General features: G+C 26.3%; 1 protein-coding gene across 1 annotated transcript in view; it reads left to right on the forward strand.

Moving 5' to 3' along the window:
• The first annotated feature begins 443 nt into the window (after positions 1 to 443).
• Positions 444 to 14572, forward strand: part of LOC129960990 (TATA-binding protein-associated factor 172-like) — a 51808-nt gene continuing 37679 nt past the window's right edge. The window contains exons 1-9 of the mRNA XM_056074781.1: positions 444 to 925; positions 3177 to 3300; positions 4872 to 4983; positions 5627 to 5767; positions 9832 to 9992; positions 11043 to 11119; positions 11215 to 11311; positions 11896 to 12054; positions 13053 to 13148. Of these exons, the coding sequence (XP_055930756.1) occupies positions 915 to 925; positions 3177 to 3300; positions 4872 to 4983; positions 5627 to 5767; positions 9832 to 9992; positions 11043 to 11119; positions 11215 to 11311; positions 11896 to 12054; positions 13053 to 13148 (978 nt within the window). The 5' untranslated portion in view covers positions 444 to 914. The remainder of the gene's footprint in view (positions 926 to 3176; positions 3301 to 4871; positions 4984 to 5626; positions 5768 to 9831; positions 9993 to 11042; positions 11120 to 11214; positions 11312 to 11895; positions 12055 to 13052; positions 13149 to 14572) is intronic.

Consider the following 14572-nt stretch of genomic DNA (forward strand, 5'->3'; position numbering starts at 1 on the left):
ACTGGCTAATATATAAGGTCGGAAAATTAGATTATTAAAACTTAGTTCTGGATATTTTTTTATTGTTTTTATTTTGATGAACTTAAAACTGCTAGATAGGCTGATGGAATGCAGAAATCAGATCTAACTTTTATAAATCACGACTGCTATGTACATTTAGACTTTTTATGTTTATTACAAATGCGAATAAGATATAGGTATTTCAAATAAAATTAAACCTTAAAGCGGCTTAAAATATAATATGAATTGAAGTTTTTTTTTAATAATATTGGATTGGATTGAGAAGCCATTGAAAAGAATCTCTTCCTCTCTGCAAATCTTCGTTTTTTTATTGGATGGTCTTGGATAGAGAGTAAAAATATTTTCAACCAATCACAGAGACGATGCCGGTATATTTGGCATTCAAAGCCAAGATGGCTCACAGTATAAATATGACCGAGCGTGGTTGTACATCCGGGAGACATTTATTTATAAATAATGAGTATTTATTAATTAATTCATGTGCAAATCATAAATTGCCATTTGATACTGGTTAATAATTATTGAGGTTGTTGAAAAAAGCCTGAAAATTGAATAAAAAACGTGAATTTAATGCATTGATTGCATTAAAAACTAGTGAGCGATTTCAAGTGTTATTATACGTTTTAGATCGTTTCAGCAAGAATTATTCTTGAACCTAGTATATATATGCATCATTTTGATTAAACTAGTATCTGGAAATGCATGAGATCGATGTGTGACTTAAGTTAATGATGTTTTGTTTACATATTAAAGATTCTGTAGATTTGACCTGGTTGTTTGTTTACGTCCTCACAAATAGCCATCATCCTCAGCAGCTTCTGAGTTGAAGATAGATTGTTACAATTTATTATTTTACAATTATTGAAACAAGTATATTCTTGATATAGTACAAGATGACATCTAGGTAAGCAATTATTTTTTTAAAAAAATTATCTTATTTTTAATTCATATTATAATTATGAATTTCTTCAATTTAATTTTGCTAATGTGAAATAACTACTTAACGAATTAAAAATGAATTTTGTTAATTCACTAATGGTTAATTGATTTGGAAAATTAATTAAGCGCATTAATTTAATGAAGCAATTTGTCAATTGCAGGCAGATTGTGTTCTGTACTGAATCATAATAATTTGACATTAGTCTCTTATAGAATTTATGATGCTTTATTGTAAAGTGAGCGAATTTTGCATTGAAAAATTCAGTTACTAAAGGATTTTAAATATCACCATTATTTTAGTTGAATTTAAATTAACTTTTTGGGAAATTTTATTAATTATTTTCATAAATTTGTTCATTTATTAAACTTATTAACAGTATTATATTTATCTTTCCCTTTTATTATTCAAGAATAAATTGTATTTAGATGACAATTAATTTTATTTGCAATTAATGCATTTAAATGCCTTTTTAAATTATATTTAAATTGACCGTTATTTTTAAAAATATATTACAGCACCATTTGTTCATTAATTTCATTTCAGTTAGTTTTATAAAAATATTTTAACTTCTTTTTTGCTGTAATTTTAAATTATTGGTTTGATTTTTATGAAGTGAAACCATTATTTTAACAATATTTTTGTTACTAAAGATATTAAAAGTAAATTTATCAAAATGAAATATAAAATGTATATGATGTAAACAAAAATAATTTGTATATCTTGATTTCATTAATCAATGAGAATGTTTCATTCATTCAAGAATATGAAAGCATTACATATTCAAAGTGACTGTGAAGATAGAATTAAAAAAGAAAATGCTTATAGCAGATAGCAAATGAGAAATTAACTGTATATTATATTTAGTTATTAATGGGTTAAATTTTTTTATTGTATGCTGTTATGTAAATACAGGATATAATTGTTTTTATGGATTTCATGTCCACTTTGAACAATTTGAAGTATGTATGATTTGTAATGGAACATTGAATGCTATGCTATCTACGAAACAACTTTAAATGTAAAGGTTATTTTAGAATTGCTCTTTAGTCTTTTTTCCTTTTGTTATTGTTTGAAGAAATATCTACATCTTACAAAATTCATTTTTAAGATGACTCTATTGAATAATTGCATGGATATGAAAATTGAATTCTCTGATACGAATTTACAGTATGCAAATTCATTGTAAAAATTTTGAACTGTTATAAAACTCTTAAAATTTTTATCATATCATATAACATGAAATATAATTAGCAATAAGTAGCATATAATTTGCAATTCTGTTAGTTCAAGCTTACTTAGCTTATATGCCCTTTCGAAGCAGCTGAAGTATCAGTAATGAGAAATTGCACAACTATGTATGAAAGTTCTTGATTTCTCTAAGTATTCAAAAATGGATAAAGTTTGGCAAATGCTTTTCTACCAGTTGCAAGTTCTTTGCAAGCAGGGACAATAGATGAGGACTATTTTGTTAAAACACATTACCTATATTATTGTCTTCATAATGAAATTGCTTAGCAGGTGTTGGTTACTTCCTTAAAAAGTAATTGTACCTTCATCATCTCCATATAGTGCAGGAAGCTGAGTTTTCAGATATATTTTAAATAATAGTGGTATTTTTTTCCCTTAAGTGTGACAGCGCAGCAGCAAGATTCTTTGTGGAATTCAAGGAGGGAGGGAAAAATACCAAGAAGTGACAGATTTTTCTGCAATTTTGAAACTTAAGATGATGCGATTGGCACAATTAAGCCTCTTTGTTGGCTGCTGTATTATTTGTTATCTGATATTTAATGGCAGCTGTTGTCCAACTAACAGAAAATGAGTTGTTATTAATTTTTTTTTGCCATGCAAAACATCTTGGTATCTTATATATAAAGAACTTGTGTGATCTAAAAATCGCGAAGTAAAACATAAAGTTGTAAGTAATATAAGCAAAGTATTTTTTTTTTCTTTAATGATCACTTCTAATTTGACTTCAATTTTTTAATCTTTCTTTTTTGTGTGCTACATATTAAGACTTAACATTAAACCAGAGTGTGATGTAATATCAGTTTTTTTTTTTTTTTCATATAACAGACTTTAAATATTTTTTTTAAGTCATTAGAATGTATTTGTGTGCTTGTCCATTATTCTGTTATTCTTTTTTATCAAGTCTGAAAAACATTATAGATAAGTAAAACCAAATGGTGAATATATTTATATTTTTTTTGTTCTTTAGATTGGATCGCTTGTTTCTTTTACTGGATACTGGTTCTTCTCCCCTTACTCGAAAAGCTGCTGCTGTTCAGCTTGGAGAAGTTCAAAAACTTCATCCTCATGAATTACATAATCTATTAGCTAAGGTAAAATATATATATATATATATATATATATATATATATAATATTTAGTAAAATTTTTAATGGATTAAATAACTTTCAGCTTTTTTTTTTTTTTTTTTTTTTTCTAAAAATGACTGAGTAAAACTCAATTTGCTTATTTTACAGCACTATTGGGTACTTTTGAGTAATTCATTGGTCCTTAAATGTCAATAAAATATTCCATATAGAACAAAACTATACATGGTTGTTTTATTTGGTGAAACTGTGTAAATTTCAATGGGTACATTACTGACAAAAAATTGCTATTTCACTTTTGTTGTTAATTATTATGTGATTACCAAAAGTGTCCGTTTTTTGCATTGCTTATCAAACCAATTTTATAAAAACTTTTAGAACTATATTTTGATAAAATTCAAGTCCTGTAAAATGAATTTTTATTTATTTTTAGAAAAAATTCTTTAATCTAAAATTTTTTTGAGGCTTGTAATCTAATTTAGTGATATTCAGTACTGTAATTTTCACCAGTTTCAATAATTTTAAATTGTAATGTGGTTTAAATTCATTACCATTTTTATAAATATGATTCATTCCTTTATGAACAGTATTCCTAATTTCTCAGCCTTAATTTTACTTTAAACTGAGCTGAAAAATGAATTTTATATTTGAAAAATAATAGTGGCTACTTATATACTGTTTTCCTTTATTATAATAGTTTTATTCTTGTACCTATATTTTTTACTGAATATATATGTAAATTAGTGTCAAATTTTTTTATTTTTTTTATTTCCCTTTTATTGCTTATTGACATATTCAATTTGCATGCATTGTTTGGGCAATGATACGTGTTTGCTTGCCAGCAGCAAGAAAGAAATGAAATTGAGATCAGATATTAAAATGGTTTGATAGTAGCTGGAGAGTATTTTTATTTTATTAATTATTTATTTAAAGTTGTCAAAAAGACTATGTAAGTGTGTTACTAGCTGTGGGCTTGTATTTAAGCTCTGGCTTTTTATTGCTTGAAATCGCACATCATATTCCTCATATTTATATCCAAAACTCATTTCTTCTCATGAGTTAAGTACAAATGCATGGTTAAGAAATATGGATATGTCCTTTAATTTCTGCTCTATTTGCTTCATAATATTCACTAGCCTAGTTAGATTAAATGAACCAAATGATGGATTGCTCATGAGTGAATTTCCTTCATGTCTCAGTTGTGAGAATTGAGAGCTACATATTCATGTCTCCGAAGATCCTTTTAAAATTATGACTTGGAAGGCATTAAATGCCTGTGAGTGTTATCCAGGATTCAAATTATTATATCTATTCCCAGATTATCCTTGTATTAAGGCAATTTGAAACATTAATATGATAAATTATTTACTGTTGGATTTGTTGCTTTGATTCCCTTTTATTAAGAGACTTAATTGGTTTATCATACTTCAATTTAGTTTTTCTTGTTTTCTTTATGGTTATTGAAATTAAAATCATTAAATAAATACTATTGACTTTTATTATTTTTAGTTAAATAATAGATGTACTGCTGAAATGTGCAATCTTGTGAACATGTATCCATTATTTTATATTTTTAGGTTCGTCGTTATTTATATAGTTCTAATTGGGATACAAGAATAGCTGCTGGGCAAGCAGTTGAAGCTATCATAAAAAATGTTCCAGAATGGAATATTCAAAATATTAAGCAAGGTTGGTATTTCATCTGCTTCTTATTTATACCATTTCTCATTAGTTCATCAAAACATGTTCACGAAATTAGTATTTTTGTTTGTAAGTTGTAAATTGGTTTAGAGTTTTTAAGATTTGCAGTATTATTTTAGAAATCATTATTAATGAGTTGGAAAATTTATAATTTTTTGATTTGTGTTGTTTTATTTTACCACGCAAAAGTTAGCATTACTGACAAATTTCATTTTCTCTTACTCTGATATAAGTATTTTGTTGAAAATTTGGTACCTCATTTTGACTGAAATAATATTTTTATTTTAAAAAAGAATTTAATATTTTCACAATTACAAAGGTTATTTATTAGAAAATAAATTCCTCGTCAATTAGGATTGAACTGTCCATCCATTTTGGATTGATATTCAGAGTAAATAATGGATGATTTAAACTATATGAATTGCATTAATTTAACTGTGAACGTTATATTGTAAATATTGAGGCCTTTTATTAATGTAAAATTTGTAAAAATTTATTATATGAAAACTGTTTCTGATATTTAATAAAAGAATTATACAAATTATTACTAGTTATGTTTTTTCATGTTTTTTTTTTTTTTTTTTGTTATTTATGTAATTTGATCCTAATTTTTACTGTTTTGTAATTTCAGAGAAAAATTCAACTTGCCTGAATGATTTATCGTTAACTGGTCGGATGAAATTTTCAGAGTTTGATGTAAATAAAGTGATTCAAAATGGTAGCAATTTGCTTGCCTGTGAGAGTACAAAAATTGATATAGCTGAGCAATCAGGTAATTAATAACTAAATATTAATACTTGTCTAGTGGTGGTGTGTCCATTATGGATTCAGACTTCAACATCCCTGTGTTATATCAAATCATTAGTTATTAGTTGATCTCTGAACATTTGTCAACTTTTTCTTCCTAATATTTTATTATTTTGACTGACTGAAAATTAAAGCATAATTAAATCATTAATCACATTCTATAATTGTAGCTAAGTTGAAACAACCTTTTATCACTTTCCATAGCATTATAATTTGCCTAAATTTATATCACTAGCTTCTATTCCAGTACAGAATGGTCATGATTTTGCTCAATATGCATCCTGAAGTGGCATTAAGCTAGAGAAAAATCTGGGTGGAACACTCTTTCATCAAGGGCTGCAATGATAGGGATTGGCCAGCATATCTCTAATCATTAGGGAAAATCACAAAGTGGCATTCTTCTTTTCTCTTTTTCTTCTACTTACCTTGTTTCTCTTGGTTTATTATTATTTTTTTATTATTTATCTTTATTAATTGAATGAAAGAAACACTTCCAGCTTAGCAGCTCTAAAATGATTTTCTTTGCTTTGATCAATCCTTCATAAGAGTAAAAAATAAATATATCCTGGAGATGTTTTGTTAATTCAAAATGGGAATATCATTTTATATGTGCTTGTGAAATTATTTTGCCAATGCACTTGCTTAAATGTAGTTTCTTTTTCTATTTAGTAGATTGACAAAGGTATTGAATACTGATCTTTTAATTCTTTTAAAATGCAAAAATATTCAGCTTCTTGCAATCATTTTTTTTTTTTTTTTTTAAATTTAGCAACAATTTTTCTGGTTACAAAAAAATAGTTGCAATTGTCAAAAAATTTGACTTTGAGATTTTTATAAATCAGAATGTTTTATTGACTTTCTTGAATAATAATAATAATAATAATAATAAAATCAGCAAAGTACTGTTCTGAGCATAATAGTTCAAAAGCACGATTATCATGATCTTTATTCTAGAATATAGATATATCACTAATTTTTTACAATATCCATTAATTGGACAGACTATCACTGTTCATGAATAGTTTTTATCCATGAACATAAGAGTATAAACATGATAAATGGATTTTTATATATTGTCTGTATGGAAGAAGATCCAAAATCCATGCTCAATTATCTTCACTATATAAAGTCAAATGCAACACATATCAGTATTCAAGAAATTTGAAGGGGAGAAACTCCCTTTGGTTTAGATAGATAATGAATTTCAGACCTCCAAAAATGTCTTTTGAAGCACTCTGGATATTGAGTTGACAAGCCACCACTGTGCCTTTTTAATTTTTTGTTCAATAATTTAAGAATAAGTAAACATTTAATGTACTTATTTTTTATAGTTATCATTTAAGGCAGGTGTTCTTCTTTTACTGTTTTAACAAACAGAATTATTAATAGTTTGCTTTAGAAATAAATTAAGGAATAAATATTTGTTATGGTATACATATTTTTGAACTATTTGTTATGGTATACATATAACATATTTTTGAAAATTGCTTTATTTTGTAGAGAATTCTTACTAAAATTCGATATCTTTAATTACTTTATTTTGCTTAAAGGCAGTTTTTGATTCCATTGTATATTTTAATACATGAGAATGTTCGCTTTTATTTTGAAAATAATATAAATAATTTTCAGCATGCAAACATTAATTCTTTAATATAAGAAATCATCTTTGTAGACAAAGATTACTTTTTAATATCAGAATTTTATTTTGGAATCTAGATGCTTTTTTTTAAAAAAATCAAATTTCTCAGAGCCATGTTAATTTATTAGAATTACTTTTTTATTTAAAAAAAAACTGAATTTGATTTCACTCTAGTGTTGTATGAATATTTTTAGCTTTTATATTCTGTGATGTTCATTATATATAATATGTATTTTAAAAATACCTTTTTGATGTAATAATAATTATAATGGCGCTTCATTATTGGACTGTCGTGAAATGTTACATTGCCTTAAATTCTGATATCGGTATTCTTTACTGTCTGAATTGCTTTAAATTTACTATATGAAGTTGATTAAATTTTATGAATGAACTATTTTCTGTCACTGAATGCATAGTATCATGAAAAGTGTTTTGAAAATCATTGTTAAAAGTCCTTAATTTTGATTGAGGTCTTTAAAAGGTCTGTAAAACGGCTTAATTTTCTTGATGCAAAGAAATCTTGATTTGTTTTATTTTGCTCCCACATACATTGAATGTAATGAATTGAAAGTAGTTCTAAGGATTTGTTTACCAAATGTATCAAAAAAGAACCTCCCCCCCCCCCAAAAAAAAGAGACAGAGCGAGAGAAGAATTGGGATAAGGTACCCAGAATGAAATAGATTTGGAGGTATCAGTTTAAGTTAAGATAATGCTTAGTGGACTTTTTTTTCTCAGTTGCCTCTTTCTTCAACAGTATGCATCACCATTTATTAAAATACTCAACTGGTTATCATAAAGGGATAGTACAAAATACTGATTATGCCATACTTGTTTCAATGCGAAAAACATTCAGATTTCAATGTTTAGTGTTTTAGATGGTGAATTTATTTTAATTATGCTTGATAAATGTATGTTTAATCTTTTATGTGTTGTTAAAGATGATATGCAGATTAGGCAGATGAATTTGGTGGGCCAAAGAGATATATTCAAAAAGATAGAAAAGACTGCTCTAAAAACACTTACAGTGCAGCCTATCAGATGCATTATACATTCTATAATTGTTTTCAGTAACATGCTATTTTGGAACAGTTGCTTCAAAGACCTATTATAAAAATTTTAGTGTACTATATTGAATTGTAATTTATTGCAATGTACAATTATGTTTGTCGATTGTGTAAAATCTTATATGATGAAATTTTAACTTGAAACCATAAGTTTTCAATGATTGTGATTTCTTTTTTGTTTGACCCCTTTCTTTTTATTGACTTCCTACATTTAAGAATTATTATGTAATAAACTAATCTCACCAAATTTTACTTGTTATATAAAAAAAAATCTGATAGATCTAATACTTAACATTTTCAAAGATTCTTAATTTTCTCTCTTTGCAACTCAGATTTTTAAAAATCGTTTTTAGTGAATATTTACTCTATGCAAGTTTGTGTAAAGTTAATCTTGATTGACAGAGCAACAATGTAGTATAAAGCATTGAAGTTAGACACCTGAGATTTAGCAGGAAGCTGCTTTTTGAATATTAGAAGCTATTAAAAACGGATTTTTCAATTTTAATGTAGAGGTTTAATTAAAAAATAAAAATAGAATTTTAATATTTTCTGCCACAATATCAAAGCATATTAATGCATAAAAATTATTTTTACACTATCTTAAAGATTAAAAAAAAAAAAAAGTAACTTTTTAATGACATCAATTTTGTTTAAATGAATGCATTTGTTTTCTTTGGCTTCAGTGATTTTTAAAAAGAAATTATTTTTGATGCAATTTATAACAATGATTTTTATTGTATTGATATTAAAACCATACCATTGGTTTATTGAATCATTAAGTCATGTGATTTTACTGCTTTTAATACTATGGTAAAAATACCTTCTTTGCTTTAATTATTTTTGAAAACTTTAAAGCAGTTTGTGGAATAAAGTTCTTCACTTGATGTATGTTAAATTTTGAGGCAGTCAGATATATTATCTCATGCTGGCTTTAAAAAGTGCCTATTCTAAATATGCAGATTTTCATATTCATGCATGTATTAAGATGCTTATTTACTTATTTCACTTATTTATTATTGATATTGTTTTTGCTAAGAAATTTTTAAAAATCTTTAGTTTTTGCAGCAGTTTCACACTATCCACTCTGTGTCATTTTTACCTTTATTTAACTATTACAGTTATACCCGAATAAAACCTCTAATAACAAACATTCTGCGTAATAAGTAAAAGAAAATGTTTTTAAAAAAATGAATGTTTCACATTAGAAGTAAGATTAGGAAATGAATTGTACTCATTAAGAGTGGTTCCTTTATATTACATAACTCGTATATGAATTTTCAACTTTTCCAATATAATTTTAAGTATTAAATATTTATTTCTTATAGCTTCAGATCCCAAAGAACATCTGGCAAAACAGAGGGAGATGTTGAATAAGCATTTGGGATTAACTTTTTCATTCATGGGAATGGACTCAAATTATATTTCAAAAGAAGATTTGGAATTAAACCATTGCCCCTCTGAAGATAAAGTAAAACAGGAGCCCAAGGTAAATAAAACTGCAATTCTTAAAATTAAAGAAAAATTAATTGTTGTAGTTGTAATTGTTATAATTTATTTTTGAAACCTTGCAACTCATAAAGTGATGCTAGTTTCTGTATTTTCTTTTATTTAAATTGACCTATCAGATATAACAATAATATTTTGTGGGTTCTGAGAGAGGTAACTTAACAACAAGTAAATGTTGTTATAATCTACCTTTCTAACAAACCTCCTAATACAAGTTTTTTTAATGGATATCTTTAATTATTTGATTGTTACAAAACACTCATTTTGTTTTAATCTATAATGTGTAATATAGTTTCTCAGATCTTATTCCATTGGTAATCTAAGGTTTTTAATCTGACATCATCATATTGATGAATCTTTAATGACTGAAGCACTAACTCAACTGTTATCGTCATCAATAGAAACATAATTGAAAACTTTGTGAAATATTGTGAAAAGGAGATATTAAAAGAGGCCATGAATCATGGAAAGACATATGCCAAAAGAGATGATGGGACATAAATTATAACAGCCGTATGTAGGGAAACTTAAAATAAGAACATTTGTTTCTGTAGAAAGTATTTTGTTGGAGGATAGTTTTAATAATGTATTTTTAAAATGAAAATTTTTTTTCTTTAATGTATTATTCCTCAAAAGGTTAAACATGGAATTTCCCGTACTATAATAGATAGAAGCCAATACTATTGCCCCTTTTTTTATGTTTTGACTTTAATGGATATTGCAGATGTGTTCATTCCAGATTATCAGTAATCATGGGATAGATTTTATTTGTTTTTATGTTGTAAAATTTAAACCATGAATTTTAAAAACGAAACCTATAAAATAACTGGGACATGCTGTCCTGTTAATGTTTCCTCAATTATCATCAACGTGTGTTCAGTATAACAAAAAAATATATATATATTTTTTTTAAATGAGAATCTGAACTACCATTTTATTCAAGTTTTCCTTCTGCAATTTCCATCTTTTAGCATCCAATATTACTTTGTGTTGAAAAATTAAATACATTTAATTGAAATAATTTTGTTAGGTCGATGGAACCGAAGGACTAAGCAATGACACTTCTCATTTATCTTTGAATTGTATAAAAGCTGAAAATTCCAATTGGTAAGTAAAATTTATTCTCTTGATTTGTCTTTGAACTCAAAACTTTAAATTCTTGAAAAGCATTTTTTTTTTTCTCTCTTTGTCTTTTCGATTAGCTCTGAACCAGCACCTAAGAAACGTAAAATTTCTACTTCATTTGCCTCATTTGAAGAAACAGGTGTAGAGAATAATGGTGTAAATCTATGGGAAGAAGTAAGAATTTTTAAAATGTCATTTTTTTTTTCCTGTGAATGAATATTTTTTACAATTAAAAGAAATAAGAGTAATTCATTTATAGAATGGATATCTTGAAACATCTGTTAAAATATATATTTCATTCTTCATGCATTTTTTTAAAAAGTATATCTTTGAAACGAACTTCTGAAAATTATCTTCAGTTTTCTTGTATCATTCAAAATTGGAAATGGTAACCTTGTTTTATTGTGCTTTTTTTAATTCCTTAATAGAATTAGTGAATGCATCAAAAATAAAATTTAATAAAATATTCAAATTGCTTTTACATATGATAACCTTTAAAAAATTTATTTATTATCATAGATAAATTTCAATTTATAAACTATCATAGATATTTTGCTCATAAATCTACCTCAAGTTTTCTTTTTAATATTTAATAGAATATAGAATAGTTTCTAAAAATGTAAACTAATTTGTTTCCTTGCAATATTCATTGTTTTATAAATGATAGATATAAACTTTTGTTTTCTATATCAATATTGTATTCTTACTTTTAACCTAATTATCTATTGTTGATTTAAAAGTGTACTCTGAATTTTTAGACAAAGCAGTGGCCACTAGAAGCATTCAGTGATTTGTTAGTTCACGACCTTTTAAATGCATCTTGGGAAGTACGGCATGGGGCCGCAACAGCTTTAAGGGAAATTGTGAGGATTCATGGTAAAGATGCAGGGAAACGATTGGATGCATCTCCTGAACAAGTAAGATGTAATTTTTCTTCATTTGTTGACTGTTGTAAAATCAGTTTTCTTCAATTATTTATTTTATTGTTTCATAAAAGTAAATGATCCTCCTCTTTTCAACTTCATACTTCAGTTCTATTTTAGTGAATAGGTTTTTAATGATTTTATTATTATAATCTTTATTAATTCTGATTGTGGACATATTTACTTCTCTTTTTTAAAATAACAAGCTGTTTTTAATCTTTGTATATTCTTTGAAAAAAGCTGCTTATTTGATTTTTTGCAACAAAGATTCATCTTCTGTTTCCAAAAAGTCACAGCTAATTGACTTATAGTTAATTGGCAACAGCTTTAATATAGTTAACATTGAAAAACAGTAGTGTTTAAAAAAGATTCACTGTTACTTTTCTATAACAATCGTTCTAAAGCCCTGTTCCCATGGCCTGTATGTGCCTTGAATTCAGCACATTTTGCCCTCTTTTCCCTTATTTGTGGTTATCTGGATCTCTGGTGTCTGTTCAATTTATTGCCAATTTGTGAGGAGCTCCTAATCTAGTCCACAAGCACTAGGGGTCCTACAATGGGTCAGATGGCAAATTTACAATCGTATCCATAAAGACAATAGGCCATGGAAACAGGATTTAAGCAGAGTGCTATAATTGCATTATTAGTCTTTAATTTTTTCAGAATTTTGATGGGTTCAATAGCTGAGTTTTTACGTGTATTATAGTGTTATCTTCTCAAATGTGATAAATCTTTTAATTTAAGAATCAATACTTATATGCAATACTTTTTTGTGCAAAAGGAGTTGCTATTTATGATATAAGTATCACGAAAAAGTGCATTGAGTAAGTGTCATTTGATTTCTTTGTTATCAAAAGCGAAAGGGTTGAATCTACTTTTCAATTCATTCAAGTTATATTAAATTATCTTAAAATCGTATCAAGTTCGTTTAGAAATGTTTTAATAATCATTTTCAAATCCAATTGTTTATGAAATATGATTATATTTTGTAGATGGATTTGCTGAATCAACTTTGGTTAGAAGATTTAGCTCTTAGGCTTGTATGTGTACTTGCATTGGACAAATTTGGAGATTTTATTTCGGATCAGGTATGCTTTATTTCGTATCTATTTTGGTACACACTGAGAAAAAAAAAATCTGTTTAACCCATTAACTGTGTGGGATAATTTATTAACCACATATGCATAAAAGTAGCTGTAGTTAAAGGCTTAGTAAAAAGTGATTTCTTCTTAAATTAATGTATTTATATTAGTGATATTCAAAATATAATACTAATTTATTGTTGCCATTTTATTGTTTACTACATTATAGTTACTTCCCTTCATTAATAATAAAAAAAACTATTTCATATTACTTAAATGATGTTTATTTTCATAAATGTTTCAAATTAATCAGAATTTAAAATAAGAAAGAAATGTTCTGTATTGTATTTCTTAATTCTCTTAACTAATCTATATTAGTATGGAGGGTTCACAAGGCTGAGTTCTGTTTATAACTTGCAATAAGAAGAAATAAAGGCAAAAAAAAAAAAAGCTATTGCCTCCATTGTTCTTTCAATTGCCATTTAGTTTGCTTGTAATTAAAAAGATTTTAAATGCAATAATAAAAATTTTAATAATTGCCAAAATCAAGATGGAATAAAAAGTTGACCACAAAAATGGATAAAAAAAAACATCACTCAATTGTAAAATTTCACCAGGATTCAACTTTGTCAAAATGTAAATAAAGAGAACATGAATATATTTAAGGATTTTTTAAATACATTTTATTCTTTACATTTGCACTATGTGAGCTAGCAATCATTTTACCTGCCCCATTTATGAACTTATGAAATATTTTGAATTTCCTACTTACCCGAATATTATTTTATGTATAATATTTATTTCTTTTACTTATTAGATAATTATTTCCTTCCTTTATACAGGGTGTCTCAAAAACCTGGACCGCGATTTTTCTTCCTTAAATATTGACCACAGACATATACTATAAATTACAAGGTTGCGTAAAAAAAGGTGCAAAATGTTATGAAATCGATTAAAATTTTCAGGGGATTAAACTTCAAAAAATACAAAATTTAAATTGTTATACGGGCCCCAAACAAAAAAAAATTCCCTAGTGTCAAATGTTCCCCATTCTCTAATAAGGTCATGTACAAAATTTCAGCCATTTATCACAAAAATTCTCAAAGATATAAACTACATAATATATATAAACTACAAAAGTGCTGACTTAAACCACTTTTCGATGCCTGAGTATGAGTTCGAAAAGATGAAAAATCATATTGGATGTTCATGTTTTAGGGGTCGTACTCAAATTAACATAGAAAGTAATGATTGAATAAATAAATAATTTTACTATTTATTGGTTCAAAAGTATTAAGAATTTCTAGAAATAATAACTTAAAGGAAAGATTATATAAGGAAAGGTTACTTAAAGGAAAGATTACATAAATTTTTCTACAAATTCATTAACTGTGCTATTTTTAAGTTATATTCTGTAATTCACGATATAA

This window comes from Argiope bruennichi, chromosome 2, assembly GCF_947563725.1.
Source record: "Argiope bruennichi chromosome 2, qqArgBrue1.1, whole genome shotgun sequence".
Taxonomy (NCBI): domain Eukaryota; kingdom Metazoa; phylum Arthropoda; class Arachnida; order Araneae; family Araneidae; genus Argiope; species Argiope bruennichi.